Source organism: Oryctolagus cuniculus, chromosome 8 (genome assembly GCF_964237555.1).
Source record: "Oryctolagus cuniculus chromosome 8, mOryCun1.1, whole genome shotgun sequence".
NCBI classification, from domain to species: Eukaryota; Metazoa; Chordata; class Mammalia; order Lagomorpha; family Leporidae; genus Oryctolagus; species Oryctolagus cuniculus.
The window spans coordinates 9,575,868-9,594,302 of NC_091439.1; the positions used below are offsets into that span (position 1 = coordinate 9,575,868).

Here is an 18,435-nt window from a genome sequence, read left to right on the forward strand (position 1 = left end):
AGCGTGTTTTAGGGGGCTCATCATTGCTGTCGTGGGGTCTATCGGCTGAGTAATGTTGCATTGTATGTATACACCACAGTCGACCCATTCTTCTGTTGATGGATAGTTGGGCAGTTTCTCTTTTGGCCATGTGTGCAGTGCTGCTGCAAACCTGCTGCTCACACATGTATTTGTTGAAATCTCTGTTTCCAGTTCTTTAGGGGGCATGTCCAGGAATGGAACTGTTGAGCCATATGGAAATTCTGTGTTGAATTTTTGAAGAACTCTGAAACTGTTGCCCACAGCACCTAAACAATTTTAAATTCACAAAATAATGTGCAAACTTCTGGTGCCACCAGATCCTTCTCCAAAGGTTCTTCTGTGTTTTAAATTACAGCCATCTGAATAGATGTGAAGCCACACCTCATTGTCTTTCTTTTCACTTCCCTAGTGACTTATGTTGAGTGTCTTCTTGGGCCTGCTGGCCATTCATGTCTGATTTTCTTTAGAATTGGACATTTAAGAACTTTGATTTTTTTAAAAAATTAGATTTTATGCTGTTTCATTGTTGAGTTTGTAAGAGTTTTTAAATATATCCTTCATACTGGAACTTTATCAGATAGATGTTTTGCAAATATTTTCTCCCATCAGATTGCTTTTTAAACTTTCTGAATAATGTCCTTTGATGCAAAAAAGTTTTTAATTTTGATGAAATCTAATTTTTCTATAATTTCTTTTCTTGCTCATTCTTTTGGCGTCCTGAAGTTCTTTAGGCATTAATTTTATTTATTTGAAAGGGAAAGAGAGAGAGAGAGAGAGAGAGAGATCCTTCATCTACTGGTTCACTCCCCAAATGCCTGCAATAGCCAGAGATGGGCCAAGCTGAGGCCAGACAGGAACTCAATCTAAGTCTCCCACAGGGTGGCAGGGACCCAAGTCCTTGAGCCATCACTTACTGCCTCCCAGTGTGTGCATCAGCAGGAAGCTGGAACTGGAGTGGAGCCAGAACTTGAACTCAAGCAGGGCATCCCAAGCGGCGTCTTAATCACGGTGCCAAATATCCACATCCTTAAAACATTTTTTAATGATAAGATCTTAATACTTTAGAGAAAAACTGAGTTCTTTCTGGAACACATATGTATCTTAAAATCAAAATCCATGAGAGCATAGATATAACAGCTCTTTGGAATCATTAAGAAAATGCAGAGACCAGGAGGAGGAGCCTCACGTACTATTTGGAAGGGGTACCAGAGAAACTGAATACAAATTAAATGTCAGTGACAGAACACTGAATATTTTTAATAAAAGACAGAATCTTTGGATTATCATTAAAAATGTTTGAGAGACAGAGACCCCATCTACCGGTTCGTGCTCCAAAAGCCTACCAGGCGTAGGACTGGGTCAGAGCTGAAATGGGGACCAGGAAACCCAGGTCTCCCACATGGGTACCAGGGACCCGCTTATGGGAACCATCATCACTGCCTCCCAGGATCCGCATTAGCAGGAAGCTGAAATCAGAGGTGGGGTGGGCACCAGTGCTTCAATACGGGATGTTGGCATCTTCACATCGTTTCTATAATCAATAAAGAAGGGGTTGATACAAAGGTTGTGGAAAATGAGCATATTTCAGCATGTTTCTGTTCTCTGCTAGTTCATTTTGGTTATCTACTGTGCTTTCTTTTATAAATAACGGGAGTATTCCAAACTGTAATGATTATACGCTTTTCTAAGTTCGTATGCCTGTAATTTATATAATGCCACACAATCAACTGAATAGCTCTTAACTTTTTCTTGTCCTCAGTGTATTATTTAGAAATCACATAAAGGAAAAAAAAGCCACAGTGTGTTTTCTGGTTCTTGGTTATTACTGTGGGGTATTGAAAGGTTACGCTGATGTAGAAGCTTCAAAAGCAGCGTTTCGTCAAGTTCAGGCGACAGAAGGAAGCCATGCTGTCCTTACTTTTTCTTCCGAATACTGAACTGCACTGAAAGATTCTGCTTTGTTGGAACACATGTGATCTAATAAGATGAGCATTTTTAAAAGGAACATGTACATCCCACTGATTTTCTTTTCTTTTTTAAAGATTTATTTTGCTGGGGTCAGCACTGTGGCACAGTGGGTTAACGCCCCGGCCAGCAGCGATGGCGGCATCCCATATGGGCTCTGGTTCAAGTGCCAGCTGCTCTGCTTCCGATCCAGCTTCCTGCTAATGAGCCTGGGAAAGCAGCAGAGATGCTAATGAGCCTGGGAAAGCAGCAGAGGATGGCCCATGCTGTGGCGTAGCAGGTAGAGCCGCCACCTGCAGTGCCGGCATCCCATATGGGTGCTGGTTCAGGTCCCAGCTGCTCCATTTCAGGTCCAGCTCCCTGCTGATGCACCTGGGAAAGCAACAGAGGACAGTCTGAGTCCTTGGGGCCCTGCACCCATGTGGGAGACCCAAAGAAGGCTCCTGGCTCCTGGCCTTGGATCAGCCCAGCTCCGGCCGTTGCTGCCATTTGGGGAGTGGACTGGCAGATGGAAGTTCTCTCTCTCTCTGCCTCTGCCCCTCTGCCTCTGCCTCTCTGTAACTCTATCTTTCAAATAAATAAATATTTTAAAAAGTAAAAAGCACAAGCCAACCAAAGCAAAAATGGACAAATGGGATGACAACAAACTAAGAGGCTTCTGAACAGCAAAGGAAACAGCCTGCAGATTGAAAAGGCAACCTGCATAATGACAGAAAATATTCACAAACTATGCCCCAGAATACATAAGGAACTTAAATAACTCGATAATAATAATAACAAAAAAGAAGTCTAATTAAGAAATGAGAAAGAGACATTTCTCAAAAGAAGGCCAACAGATCAACCAAAAAACTCCTCAATATCACTAACCATCAGGAAAATGCAAATCAAAACCACAATGAGATAGCACCTCACCTATTAGAATGGCTATTAAGGAAAAGACAAAAAAAAAAAAAAAAAAAAAAAAAACAAGAAAGGCTGGTGAGGAGTGGAGAAAGGGGAACTGTTGTATGTATACCCCACTGGTGGAAATGTAAATTAGCATAGCCATTATGGAAAACAGCACAGAGAGTCCTCAGGAAATTAAAAATAGAACCACGCTAGCACCCAGCACTCCCATTACTGTGTATATATTCAAGGGAAATGAAACCGGCCTGGTGAAGACACAGCTGCACCTCCATGTCTATAGCAGCACTATTCACAAAAGCCAAGACATGGAACCAAGTGTCCATCACTAGGTGAGAGGATAAAGACTGTGGGGCCGGTGTTGTGGAGCAGCAGGTTAGAGCCCCAGCCTGCAGCTCCAGCATCCCATATGGGTGCCAGTTCAAGTGCTAGCTGCTCCTCTTCTGATCCAGCTCTCTGCTGTGGCCTGGGAAAGAAGCAGCAGATGCCCCAAGTCCTTAGGCCCCTGCACCCATGTGGGAGACCTGGAAGAAGCTCCTGGCTCCTGGCTGCAGATTAGCTCAGCTCTGGCCATTGCAGTCATTAGGGGAATGAACCAATGGAATGGTAGACCTCTCTCTGTGTGTCTCTACCTCTCTCTAACTCTTTCAAATAAATAAAATAAATCTTAAAAAAAAATATATGTGGTGTATAGTCACAATGGAATGCTGTTCACCCATGAACAAAGAATGAAATCCTATCATCTGCCACATGGTTGAACTTGGAAGACATTATGCTAAATGTAGTGAGCTGTGAGTAGGAAAACAAACACTGTGTGATCTCGCTCAAATGTGGAAACTGCAAAGGCTCGTCTCCTGGAACTAGAGCCTAGAAGGGTGGTTCCCAGAGCCTGGGCAAGGTGGGGAAGAGTCTAGCCCCTGAGTACAAAGTTCCAGTTATATAGAGGAATAGATTCTGATGTTCCAGCATGCAGCAAGGTGACTATGGCTAGCAATAGTGTAGCACTTATTTCAAAACAGCTTAAGGAAGATTTTGAATGTGCACCATGAAGAAATGACAAAAGCTTAACGAGATGGTATGCTGATTACTCTGATTTGATCATTATGATGTATACAAGTATCAAAACTTCACAGTATATCCCTTTAACGTATATGATTATTGTGTGTCAATTAAAACATGGGCCTGTGAGGTGACACAGTGGGTTAAGCCACAGCTTGCGATGCTGGCATCCTGTATGGGAGTGCTAGTTCAAGTCCAGCTCCTCTGCTTCCCACCCAGCTTCTTGATAATGGCCCTGGAAGGCAGAGGACTCTGCCACCCACGTGGGAGACCAGGGTGGAGTTCCTGGCCCAGACCTGATTGTTGCATCCATCTGGGCAGTGGAGCCGCAGTGAGACCCGGAATGCTGGAGGCTGGGCTCACTGCCCGGTTCCTTGTGAGGTCTGAGCACCTTGTGACTGCATCCAGATCTGATTCCATAGGAGGAGCATCCAGGCCCCACCAGACTCCTGGAACTGGGAAGCCAGAAGGCTGAGGCTTGGCCATCTCCACTCTGCAGGAGCTGCCCACAGAACTTGTCCAAGCACCATTCATAGAGCCCTTCGCCAAGGGACACAGCAAAACCCTGAAGGCGATGGTGCGCGCCTGGCCCTTGGCCTGCCTCCCTCAGGGGGCTTGATGATGACGCCACACCTGATGGTCTTACAAGCTGCCCTGGGTGTGCTTCCTGGATGGCTCGTCCAGAAGATTTACCCCAGGAAGTAGGACATACAGGGACTGAATTTACCATTTGTTCATCGGAACCTCTGTATCCTGTGGTCTAAGCCACGGCCCTGTGGGCTCACCAAAGTCCAGCTGTAAAAGGCCAAATAGCGGAGAACTTTCCAAGGATGGGGATGAAGCTGTTTGCAGTTCTTTGCCTCGAGGTGGATGCCATCCTCACCCGCCTTTTCCTGTGGGTCAGGCAGGGGAAGGATTTACTACCCTAATGCTGTGAGAGGCTGGAGGTTTTGCAATGCCAGCTGAGATACCAGGAAGGCCCTGGAAATGACAGGTCTGGACTACATGGAGGTGGTGGGAGTGAAATGCACCTGGAAACTTTCCACCCCGCATGTTTGCCTCCCAGCTGGGCCAGATCAGTGACCTGGGCAAGCTCCTCCTCTCCCACATCTACACGTCTGCCCACGGTGTCCACAGTCAGAGGAGCAGGGGGTCCCCTGGTTCATCTTGTAATTGCTCAGGCTGCGCATCCTCTGGGAGCTCTGTAGAAACTCGGTCTTTGTCTAGGAAAGCTACAGGTGGCGCTCTGGTGCCCCGAGATCCCCTGGGCAACCGCCTGCTAGCTTCCAGAATCACTCAGCAAGCATCTGTCCCTGTGGCTGAGTTCCGGGCAGTGGAAGAAGCTGGATCTGAGGGGCAGAGGAGCAGCAGCCGGGCCCCCATCTGAGCCCTGAGCCTCTCCAAGTTCTGCCAGAGAAAGTTGCAACCATCCTTATACCTTGAACTTTTAGAACTATGAGTGCATGCACTCCCAACTCAGTGCCTCCATATCTGTCCTGAGCCGCTGCTCCCAACTCAGGAGCTTCCACCTTTATGAGAACCCAATCTGTACGATTGCTCTGGATAACTCCCCACAACCACGCCATCAGGCTGCGTAAGTGACCCCTAGAGATGGACCGTGCCGTAGTGCATGGTCACGCCGTCTTCCGAGGTGCTCCCCACGGGAGGGAACTTGCCTAGTTTCACGCTGGACTGATGGGGATACTGAGGGTTGGAAAAAAGCCCAAGATGGTCTTGGTCAGTACTGTCCCCTGCTCTCACTGTGGCAACCAGGCATTCCGTGGTGTGGAGCCCTATCTATGCCTGCCTACTTTGGTGCATGTACCAATAGCTTTCTCTTGGTCTCTTGGAAACTGAAAGCTAGGATGCAGGTGCATTTTAAAGGGAATACAGGAAAAGGAAAGGTGACACAGGCAGGACTGGACAGGGAAGCACTGACTTGGGGAATCAAGGGGACCTTCAGTAACGTCAACTACAGAGTCAGAAACTGGACTGGAAATTTCTAGGGCGGGAGCCAGACTTGAGAAGTACATGAGGAAGCTAGCCTCACATGGATGGATATAAAGAAACAATCAGAAATAAAGAGAACTTCAGTGTTGGAAAAAAAAAAAAAGCCATTGGCCCTTCCCGCTCAGTGTTCCCCCATCCCTGTCTCCCCTCTTCAGAGTGAAACACAATATCTTAAGCAAACAGAGCCCACAGAGGCTGGTCATTGGCTCCCCTAGTCCCCTGACACAGCAGCCCCGCCCCTTTGGCTGGTGCTCACAAGCTGTTTATATTTTTGTAAAGGCCACCCTTGAACTCAGCGGCCTGATGACTATAATGAGCTCGATTGTCTGAGGGTTGCGGGGCGCTGAGTCCAAGATCCGAGGAGGCTGGGGCTGCTCTCAGATGCCCAGGACTGGCCATGATGGACCGCAGGTAAGCACACTCTAAGTGTGCGGTGATTTTTTGTTTTTCTGGGCTAGCTGGTTAATTCGCAGGCACTGGGAGACACAAGCTGTGACTAAGTTGCCAGCTTCTTCCTGGTTTTAAGTGCCTGCTAATGACTCCGAAAGAGAAAGAGCAGTTCCCTTCCCTGGGATTTGCTGACAACGCTCCTAGTGAGCCCTGTCTCTCCAGAGACGAAAGGAGCCAGGAAGTGAAGACTTTTCTCTCAGTCTCTCTCTCTCACTGTCCACTCTGCCTGTCAAAAAAAAAAAAAAAAAAAAAAAAAAAGGAAATATAGGGGAAAAGATGCAGCCGGCTGCGACACCAGAGTGTCCAGGATGTGGCTGTTGCCACGATGTGGGTCTCAGATGCTGTTTTCTGCCCCACTTCCAGCACTCAGGGTCAGGCCTTAGCTCTGCTGTCCTGGGGTTGCTGTGAGTCAGTGGATCTCAGATCTGCTAGCATGTTCAAAGGGCCAACAGTGGTAGTGGTGGATGTCATAAATGCGTCCATTCAGAAATGTGGGAACGGTTTCAGTGACAGGCTGTTGTAAAGTTTTACAGCCCCATAAAAGCGCTCAAAGGGTACTACAGCCATCTGCACTCGGCTCTGGAATGAAGGAACAGCCGCTGGCCAACAGAGCACTAGTCCTGGGCTCCCCGGGGCACCCCGTGTCGGGTGGGGGTGAGAGCTGAGAGGGGCTGACCGGGCACGCCATGGGGGTGCTTCCTGGCTGTGAATGTGAATAAGTGAGCGCCGGAAACTGTTCAGGGGCTGCTCTGGGGTGCCTGATTTCATCACCTTGGATGGCCGATTGGGTGCTGAGTTAGACACCTGTCCCTGGTAGGGGCAGAGAGCCAGGCGCCAGTGGCAAGTGACGGATTGTGCTGTGATTTGGATGTGCCGGGAGAGGCAGGGTGCATGGCCCCTGGGGAGTCCTGGAAGGTGTCTTGGAAATTTCTGGCTGTGCTCTGAGGCTCTTGTCCTTTTCTTTGTGAGGATCTGCTGGTGTAAGACACTGAACTCAGCTCTGTGTTGGACGTGGACAAGAGCTGCTAAGCTGAAGAGGGAAGTCTGATTTCAGATAAAGCTGGGACTTTATACACTAGGTGCTTTATAAAACTACCCCCCGTCCCGCCCCGCCACATGCCAGCCTACAGCTGATATATATATGACTATGCTTTTGTGACTCCTGGAGTAATTAAATCAGAAGGCAAGAGTCATTTTCAGATGAATTTGACGTAAAGCAACATGATTTTGTGCGTGTGTGTGAGTGACATTTCCCATCTGCTGGTTCACTCCCTAAATGTCAGCAAAAGGCAGGACTGGGCCAGGTTAAAGTCAAGAGCTCAAAACTCAATCCAGGTCTCCTGCATGGGTGGCAGGGGCCCAACTGATGTGGGTGGGAGCATCTTAATTTACTCACACAAAGGTAAGATTTCTAAGTGCAGACATGTATAAGGTACACACATAGGCACAGGATTTCTTTATTACTGAGAGAAAAAAACATCTGGTCTGTCCTAGATGGAGAACTACTCTTCTGAGTGGGCCAGAGGACCACCCGAAGGGAGAAAGGGTGGGGGAGGGGAAGAGAGTGGCTGAGCGGTACCTCCAGCTGTGGTCTGTGAAAGAGAGAGAGTGAGGTAGGGATGGTTCTGAAACCGGAGGCTGTCCCCCTAAAAGTCCCATCTGGGGTGCCATATGATATCGGGTGCCAATTATATCACCGTGTGCTTATTAATAAATTCTCAATATTAATAAGCCTGTGTGGGTTCTTGCCTAATATTCACAGAATTCAGAATACCAATATTAATGACCGAGGCAGCATGATAAGTTTTTAAGCTTTTTATTCAGTGAGAGAAATGCATAGGAGAGTGAGGGCCCTATCTAAAAGAGAGAGAAATCTGGATTCATACCGAGTACCAGGAGCTGGCCATGTGGAGGAGGATGTAAGCCAGGAAGCATGGGGTGGGTGGCCCGAAGGCCACGTGCCCTGGAGGCAAGGGCAGCAAGTGCCCGCAATGGCAAAGGGCCAAAAAAAGTGCAGGGCCCACTGTGTCCCAGGCCTTTGATCCACTTCCAAAGGGGAGCAATTAATTAGTCTAATTGGCCGGTGGGCAGACAGGTGTGGCCAGGTAGGGGCATGAGGTCACACAGGGGCGTGGTGAAGGCCTGGTCTTCTAGCTCCCAAACCTGATCAATTCTATCCTATATGCCTACCTACAACAGTACTTCTGCAGGCACGAAACCACCTGGAAATATTATACCTGTACAGAGTTCCACATGGAGGTTAATATCCATATTTTCATGACCTCCTCTTTTAGGGCCTGGATGAAATAAATATCCCCCAGGAAAGGGTACTTTGATGGACAGGTAGAGGGATAGCATTATGCTGGGGACTTCCAGCTCACCCAGACCTAAACTGCCACCTAGTTACACCACATCACAACTAGTAGGTATCACCTCTGCCTCCCTGTGTGTGCTTTAGCAGGAAGCTGGAACCAGGACTTGAGCCCAGGCACTCATATATGTGGGATGCGGGCATACTAATGAATGTCTTAGCCTCCACGCCCAGCGCCCACCCTGAACATTTGCACCCACTCCGTGGAAGCACAAGGTGATTTACAGGTGAGGCCGAGGTCTCAGGAGCAGTCCCAGAGCTGGGAAGGGGGAGGAATTTACCCCCCCCCCCACCGTGGGGTGTGGCCTTGTAGGACAGAACTCTGACTCTGCCAGGTGCCAGTTAACTGCTGACCCTCTGGGCGGGAAGGAGGCGTGGCAGGGGCGTGGGGGGGTGTGGCTGGGGCACGGCAGGGCAAGCACAGGTGCACCTCACTCTTGGGCCCGCTGCTAGGCCCTAACCAATCCAGGCTGTGCCTCCTCAGGTTCCCCCAGAAGACTTTATGTACTAGAATTTGACTCAATTCTGACTCAAGGGTGAGGGGCCTTTTTTTCTGCCAAGGGCCATTTGGAGATGTATGACATCATCCGCAGGCCTGCTTGCACGGTGGATGAGACCTTTGGCCTTCAGTGATGGAATCGATCTCCAGCCCCTCTCCAGCCCTAGAGGTGGGGAGGGGAGCAGTGGGGAAGGGGAGGCTGAAAACTCCATCCCTCTGATCAGTGGGGTTGGTTCCCTGGGCAACCAGCCCCCATCCTGAGGCTATCCTGGGGTGGGGCTGGGGGTCCAGCCCAGAGTCATCACATTAGCATACAAAAAGACTTGGTCTCTTAGAGCTTCTAAGGGCTTTAGGAAATGTGCCTCCGGAAACAGAACAAGACCTAGTCTGCATTTCTTATTGTACAGCATAAAAGCATGCTTTGGTAATAAGCCATACTTCCTTTGGTAATAATCCATACTTCAGGTCTCTTGCTAGCTGTGTAACTATGCAAGTTACTTAACCGCTCTGTGCCCCAGTGCCTTTATCTGTGACATGGGCCAGACGCCAGGAAGGGCCAGCCCTTGAGGGACATCAGACAGGGCAGGAGCTGAAGGGCATGGGGGGTTCGGAGCAAGAGCTTGGATTCGGGTCAGCGTGAGCGCAGGCCTCACCTGTGCTGCTCCCCTAGTGAACAAGTGAACAACCTCCCTAGACTCCACCTCCCCAGCTCCACATCGGGGCTGCCAGCAGAGCTCCCTGGACTGTGTTCAGGCTTCAGTATGGTAAGGAGTAAAGCTCTTTATGCAGTGCTCAGCACACAGCGTATGAATTCCTCTAGGGTGACTGTTAGCAGCACTCAACGAGGGTCCTGCGAACTGCCCAGCTGTGCCGAGCAGGGCTCTGTGCCTTCTGGAGGGGGAGACGAAGAAAGAATATGGTGGAAGGCATGCACAGGCTGGCCTCCCAGCTCTCCACTCCGCCTCTGGCTAGGGGTGGCTCTGGATAAGCTGTCCCTGGGGCCGGGGTGTTCTGATTCAAAGTCCATTCCAGCTGCTAATCTAGGATCTGCATCTGACAGGCATCTCCCGCCCAGGAGCTCGGGAGCACAAGTTAAACATGGCTTGAAATCATGGTTCTGTTATGGGAATTTGTATCTCATTTTTTTAAAAGATTTATTTTTATTTATTTGAAAGACAGCGTTACAGAGAGAGGTAGAGACAGAGAGAGGTCTTCCATCCTCTGGTTCACTCCCCAGATGACGGCAATGGCCAGAGCTGTGTTGATCCGAAGCCAGGAGCCAGGAGCTTCTTCCAGGTCTCCCACGTGGGTGCAAGAGCCCAAGGACTTGGGCCCTCTTCTACTGCTTTCCCAGGCCATAGCAGAGAGCTGAATCGGAAGAGGAGCAGCTGGGACTAGAACCAGTGCCCATATGGGATGTCGGCACTTCAGGCCAGGGCTTTAACCTGCTGTGCCACAGCGCCAGCCCCTGTATCTCAATTTTTATGCCAAGTCCTTGCCCCCACAGAGATCAGAATGTGTAACAGGAATAAGTGCAGTGCACAAGTGAAGGCAGGATTTATTTAAAAGTGAGAGAGTAAACATACATTCACGGGTGTGTGTAGGCATCCCCACACGGAGAGATAACTGTCATGATTGGGCCAGAGTTGTCTGTGAAGAGAGCTTATGGGAGGCCAGAGAGAAGAGACAGCAACAAGGGCCAGAAGCCAAAAAGCAAAAGTGCTGTTCCTACGTGTAACAGTCCCCTTTGTGGGGCAGGCAATGACCGAATACACAAATGCGAGAGAGTTTGAGTGGGGCTTGTTGGGCATGAAGATTTCTGATAGCTTCACGGTGCCGCACTTGGATCTTAACTTCCACATGGCCATAATGGCATTTCCTTCTTCTTAGTTCTGGATGAGACACAGGTGCATCATGGGAGAGTAGGCAGACTAGATTGACTTGTAAGGAGTGGAGTTGCAGTGCAGGGCTAGAGGCAGGAATTAAAATCTCCCAGCTCCTGGCTCCTGGGTTCATCCTGGCACAGCCCTTGCTGTTGCGACCATTTGGGTAGTAAACCAGGTGATGGAAGATTGAGCTCTCCCTCTGTCTCTCTCTCCTCTCTCTAACTCTGCCTTTCACGTTAATAAACAAATCTTTAAACAGAAATAAATAAAAACCACAGGACCAACAGGACCAATCTCTGACTTCACAAACATAAGACCTGCCTCTTGACACCAGTCTGAAACTAATTTGTGAAATGGTGCCTATCCCTTAAGGAGCGTGTGGGAGGAAGAGTCTAGGTCTGTAGCACACTCTAAGCCTCCCTGCAAACACACCCAGCAGTTGCCAGCAGGTACACTTTCGTAGCTTGTGATACTAAATATGCCCAACGGAGGTCCCCCAGGGGCCCTGCAAGGATGGAGCACTCACTATGTGCATTTCCTCCTTCTTACTTCTGTCCCCTTCCTGGAAGGGTAAAACCGGCAGTGTGAAGTGAACTTTGAAGCTATAACGTGGCCTCAGACCCACATATCATAACATGTACTCAATGGCTTTCCAAGATAGCTTCAAATCGCGTGGTTTTCCAAGATAGTTCTAGTTGCAGCATTGGGTGACTTGATTTGATTTTAAATATTTATTTTTTCATTTATTTGAAAGGCAAAGTTACAGAGAAAGAGGGAGCGACAGAGATCTTCTATCTGCTGGTTCACTCCCCAAATGACCGCAGCAGTTGGGGCTGGATCAGGCTGAAGCCAGGAGCCTGTGCCTCCCACATGAATGGCAAGGGCCCAAGCACTTGGGCCATCTTCTACAGCTTTCCCAGGTGCATTAGCAGGCAGTTGGATCAGAGGTGGAGCAGCCGGGACTCAAACTGGCACTCATATGGATGCTGGCATTGCAGGCGGCAGCTTAACCACAACGCTGGCCCCCATTTTGTTTTCTATATGGTAACCTCTCATTAGTTGGGGAAGGACAGGGAGGTTGGACACTGCGTGGGACACCTGCATGCAGTATCAGAGTGCATGGGTTTGAGTTCCCGATTCACTCCTGGTCCCAGCTTCCTGCTAATGTGCACCCAGGGAGGCAGCAAGGGATGGGTTCATGTACTTGGGTCCCTGCCACCCGTGGAGTTCCAGGCTTCTGGCTTCAGCCTGGTCCAGCCTTGGCTGCTGCAGGCATTTGGGGAGTGGGGCAGTAAATGGGAGATTGACTCTCTGTCTCTCTCTCTCTCTCTCTCTCTCTCTCTCTCATAAATAAATTAAAGGGGAAGGATACACTTCAAGTCCCAAGGATGCCTGAAACCTCAGGTAACACAAAACCCTACATATACTCTGTCGCATCCTATATAAGGATATTTTAAAAAGTTTGTGGAAAATGGAATTAGAAGATAAGCTTATTTTGGTGCAGAAAAAATTGAAATCCATGCAGTTTTTTTTATAATACACATTTTTCATGAGTTTTTGAAGACCTTCCATGCATACATACCTATGCAAAAGTTTATAACTTAGGCACAGTAAATGATTAACAACAATAGCTAATCCTAAAATAGAATATCATAACCATATGCAGTAATAACAGTTATGTAAGATGCATGGGTTGTTTGCTTCTGGAATTTTCTGCCTAGTATTTTTGGACCATGGTAGGTTCTGGGTCACTGAAGCCATCAGAAGTGAAAGCCCAGGGGGGGGGGGGGGGCTTCACGGGAAAGGTCCTGTGAAATCTACAAGGCCGTCTCCTGCGGGGCCGCTGGGCGAGCACAGCCTCTGTGGAACGCCCAGTACAGCCGCACCCGTTCGTGAAATCACTGACGCTCAGCTTCTTCCGCTGGCCCCGAGGGTCAAGAACCGGAGCTGTGTAGTGGGTGCTCCCGTTGTCCTAAGCGCACTGTTGAGCAGCAAATTGCACCAGTCCGTGACTTCGTAGAAATGTGGCCCCTTTAAATATAGCTGCTGTGTCTGGGACACCCCATAAATATTAATGCCATCCGTTACAAAAGGAACATGGAAAGAGCCCCAGAAGGCGGCGGTGACCCTGGAGAAGCCGCGTTGGATCTGTGACGAGGAAAGACGGTGACAGGACTGAAAAGAGCAGCTCTCTTCCCACACTCAACACAGGCAATAAACCCAGGGGCGCATTGTCTGAGCTGTCACTGAGGACTGGAGGCGGCGGGGAAGGGGCCGTGGTGGGCGGTCCAGCCTTCCCTGCGCTGGCTGTCTGGCCTCCAGCGTGAGTCGTCCTTTTTTCTCACAGACTGTGCCCACCGGCTGTCTGCAAACACACCTGTCAGTGCCGCACACTTCTGGGTGTGGCTTCTAAGGGCAGGGTCCCTGGGGAGGGCGGAGCTAGGTTGGAGTGGAGCAGGACTGGGTGGAAGAGCTTCAGGACCCCTTTACAGAAATCGGGGTTACTGACTCAGACCAATGCCCCCGGACCCTCCTGGGTTCCTGGGTGGACTGTGAACTTGCTCCTTTAGGACAGAAACTGCATCACTGAGCTTGTTCCCAAACTTTTTTTCTCTTACAGGGTAGTCATGAAGGTTTTTGTAATAATAGCTAATAATAGTTACATTTGTTAAATTGCTAACTATTTGATCAGCGATGCTTGAAGTTCTTTTTGTTTTTTTTGGGGGGGGGGGGATTTACTTTATTTATTTCAAAGGCAGAGTTACAGAGAGAGGGAGAGACAGAGAGGAAGAAAGATCTTCCATCTGCTGGTTTTCTCCCCAAATGGCTGCAATGGCTGGGACTGGGCCAGACCAAAGCCAGGAGCCAGGAGCTTCTCCCAGGTCTCCCATGTGGGTGCAGGGGCCAAAGCACTTGGGTCATCCTCCACTGCTTTCCCAGGCCATTAGCAGGAAGCTGGAGGGGAAGTAGAGCATCCAGGACTTGAATTGGAGCCCATATGGGATTCCAGGCACCACCAACAGGGCTTTACCTGCTATGCCACAAAACCAGCCCCTCCTTATGCATCTTAACTAAATCAGTATTTGTTACAGGCCTACTATTATCACCACTTAGCAAGTGACGAAACTGAGGCACAAAGCAGCAAGTGACCTATTTAGTGGAAGGCTGCACAATTGGGAAGTGACAGGGCCGACCCAAAAGTGGTACTCCAGGACGGAAACTGGACATACACAGAGGCTTCAAAAATTTCATGAAGGGGCCGGCGCTGTGGCAAAGCAGGTTAAAGCCCTGGTCTGCAGTGCCAGCATCCCATGTGGGCACGGGTTTGAATCCTGGCTGCTCCACTTCTGATCCAGCTCTCTGCTGTGGCCTGGGAAAGCAATAGAAGATGGCTCAAGTCCTTGGGTCCCTGCTCCCACATGGGGGACCCAGAAGAAGCTCCTGGCTTCGGATAGGCACAGCTCCGGCCATTGCGGACAATTGGGGAATGAACCAGTGGATGGAAGACCTCTCTCTCTCTCTCTCTCTCTCTTTCTCTCTCTCTCTCTGCCTCTTTCTGTCTCTCTCTCTGTGTGTGTGTGTGTGTGTGTAACTCTGACTTTCAAGTAAATAAATATATCTTTAAAAAAAATTCATGGAAAGGTGCCTTATGGAAAAATTAGGCAGGGGTTTCAGAATTGTTTGCAACAAAAGAAACACCTTTTCATCCCAGTTTTCCAAGAACTTTTCGAGATTTTTATTTATTTTGTTATTATTCCTTTGAAAGGCAGGGGGACAGGCAGAAACAGAAAGAGAGAGACAGAGAGACATCTGACATTCAATGGCTCACACTGCCCCCACCCCAAATGCCTGCAACAACAGTGCTGGGCCAGGCTGGGTCTGGAAAATCCATCCAGGTCTCCCCATGGGTGGCAGGGCCTAAGCTACTTGAGCCATCCCTAGCTGCATCCCTGTGTGCACATTAGCAGGAAGCTGGCATGGAGACGGAGCTGGGACTAGGACCCAGGCACTTGCATAGGGGATGCAGGAGACTGAGCCATATCTTTACAGCTACAAATGCTCTCCCCTTTCCTGGAAGTTTTTGGAGTGTCCTCATATGTCTGTGGCATATCTGGGAGTACCTTGGAGGTTTCTTACAGTGGAGTGACTACAGCATAAAACAGAAACTTTTAAAAAATTTATTTGAGACGCACAGAGAGAGATTGAGATAAAGAGACCTCCCGCTGGCTAGTTTACTCTATAAATGTCTGCATCAGCCATGGCAGGGCCGTGGGAACGGAATCTGGGAGCCAGGAACTCAAAACAGGTCTCCCACGTGGATGGCAGGGACCCAGTTACTTGACCCATCACTGGTCCCTCCCCACCACCACCCTCTTCCACCTGCAGGATCAGCGTTAGCAAGAAGCTGGAATCAGGAGCCAAAGGCAGGTATCAAACCCAGGCCAAATGTCTGGGATGTGTGCATCTTACCCAGCAGACCAGATACCCAACCCTAGAAACAGTTTTTTAAAAGATTTAGTTTATTTATTTGAAAAGGAGAGAGAGAAAGAGAGAGAGAGAGAGAGAAAGAATCTTCCATCCACTCCCCAGATGGCTGCAATGGCTGGGGCTGGGCCAGGCTGAAGCCAGGAGCCAGGAGCTTCTTCTGGGTCTCCCATGTGAATGCAGGGGCCCACTCACCTGGGCCATCTTCTAGGCACATTAGCAGGGAGCTGGACAGGAAATGGAACAACCAAGACTGAAGCCAGCACCCATATGGGATGCTGGTATTGCAGGTGACAGGTTAACCCATTATGCTACAGTGCCAGCACCGCTAGAAACATTGTTTTTTTGGACACACAGAGTTAGAGAGAGAGAGACAGAGAAAAAGGTCTTCCTTCTGTTGGTTCACCCCTCAAATGGCCGCTACGTATCACATATCACAAAGTTGCTTTCCAGTAACACTGGCTGGTTATGCTATTTATAGTCCCATGATCACAGTGCAGTTAAGAGGCCTGAGAGTCAGATATGCCACTGGTAAATCCCAGTGTCCCTCCAAGTCCCTGGGCAATATCCCTCCAAGTCCCAACCACTGAAGCCTCCAAGGGCCTATGGCACGGAGCATTGCATGAGGGGACCATGATAAAAGAGATTAAAACTGGCCATCGCAGTCCATTTTTTAAAATAAGCATCATTTAAGAGCAATTACCTAGTATGCTGAGGACTGGGGGCAAAAGAAATAATAAAGATAATTATCAAACCATAACTGCCCGAAGTAGGGAAGCTTGGCCAAAGCAGGCTGCCAACACCCCACATCATTTTACTGTTTAGAATGACCATCACCATAACTAAGGTCTATTCAAGTCTAGCACTTTTTAAAAAAGATTTATTTATTTATTTGAAAGGCAGAGAAGGAGAGAAAGAAAGAGATCTTCCATCCATTGGTTCACTCCCCAAATGGCCATAATAGCCAGGTCTGGGCCAGGTGGAAGCCATGAGCCCAGAGCTCCATCCAGGTTTCCCATGTGGGTCACAGGGGCCCAAGCACTTAGGCCATCCTCTACTGCTTTCCCAGGCATGTGAGCAGGAAGCTGGATCAGAAGTGGAGCAACTGGGACTCAAACAGGTGCTCACATGAGGTGCCAGCGTCACAGACAGAGGTTTAACCCGCTGTGCCACACTGCCGGCCCTGGGCCCTGCACTTTTAATTAAATACATGACTCATATGTATATTTCTTAGACCAAGCCAGGGTTCTCATACTCCCCTGAAGATAAGAAATACCTAGGTACATTGTGAAACAGATAATCAGGTCTCCCCCAGGGGAAATTCTGACTCATGAGATCTGGGTCGGAGCCCTTAGTATGTGTTTTGAAAAATATCCTTGGTGATTTTTATTTTCTTTCTTTCTTTCTTTCTTTTTTTTTTTTTTTTTTTTTTTTTTTTTTTTTTTTTTTGACAGGCAGAGAGGACAGTGAGAGAGAGAGAGACAGAGAGAAAGGTCTTCCTTTGCCGTTGGTTCACCCTCCAATGGCCGCCGCGGCCGGCGCGCTGCGGCCAGCGCACCGCGCTGATCCGATGGCAGGAGCCAGGTGCTTTTCCTGGTCTCCCATGGGGTGCAGGGCCCAAGCACCTGGGCCATCCTCCACTGCACTCCCTGGCCACAGCAGAGAGCTGGCCTGGAAGAGGGGCAACCGGGACAGAATCCGGCGCCCCGACTGGGACTAGAACCCGGTGTGCCGGCGCTGCTAGGCGGGCGGAGGATTAGCCTAGTGAGCCGCGGCGCCGGCCGATTTTTATTTTCTTACAACTTTGATCAATTTTAGAAAACACCATTGAATATTTGTAATAAATTCTCTTTGTTAATCTGCCAAAGAGAAAATCTACAAAGATCAGTTATTACAACAAAAAATAGCAGTTATATCAGTGGCTTCCCTTGGCATCCTTCACACACCCTAGGTTTCCAATATATATCTCTTAATTTTCTAGGATGTCTAGCATATAAGCAAATGTAACATGCAAATCACCCTAACATAGACTTAGAGCACTAATACCCAGCTAGACCCCCTGTTTAAAATCTTTTTCCTAAAACAGAACACTTGGCACATGTCTAGTTAACATGCCACTTTCTCTCTCTAAAGATTTACTGATTGATTTATTGATTTGAAAGGCAGAATGACTGAAAGCAGGACAGACAGACAGAAAGAGATCTTCTATCCTCTGGCTCACTCCCCAAATGGCCACAATAACCAGGACTGAGCCAGGCTGAAGCCAGGAGCCTAGAACTCTCTCCAGGTCTCCCACGTGGGTGGTAGGGATCCTAGTACTTGGGCCATCTTCTGCTGCTTTCCCAGGCACGTTAGCAGGGAGCTGGATCAGAAGTGGAGCAGCCTGGAGGGAGGGCAGAAGGGAATATGATTATGTTCTCAGAATTATATCTATGAACTATATTGAATCTGTAAAAAAATTAAAAAAAATTAATTGAAAGAAAAAAAAATAGTGGAGCAGCCGGGACTCAAACCAGCGCTCATGTGGGATGCCAACATTGCAGGTAGTGACTTAAATGGCTGCATCCCGACACCAGCCCCGTTTTCTCCTATTGAGATCCTAAAGCTGGTGTGGACCAGGAACTGATTACAATTTCCCCCCAGTATGATGGGGACTGGTTTCAGGGCCACACATGGATATCAACATCTGTGGATGCTCTAAAACGGTGTTGTATTGTGTATCCATGCCCGTCCTCCGGTGTACTTTAGACCAGGGGTGGGGAGCCTTTCTCTGCACAGGGCCATTT

General features: G+C 48.8%; 1 protein-coding gene across 5 annotated transcripts in view; it reads left to right on the forward strand.

The window, feature by feature from the left end:
- Positions 1–18,435, forward strand: part of TRIM2 (tripartite motif containing 2) — a 183,991-nt gene that overhangs the window by 43,241 nt on the left and 122,315 nt on the right. The window contains exon 1 of one of the 5 annotated variants that reach the window (XM_070047371.1): positions 6,208–6,369. The exons of 3 other annotated variants lie outside the window; for them this stretch is intronic. In XM_070047371.1, coding sequence (XP_069903472.1) covers positions 6,340–6,369 — 30 coding nt within the window. In that variant the 5' untranslated portion in view covers positions 6,208–6,339. Of the gene's footprint in view, positions 1–6,207; positions 6,370–18,435 lie in introns of those variants that run through there. One more of the 5 variants, XM_070047372.1, reaches the window with a different exon arrangement.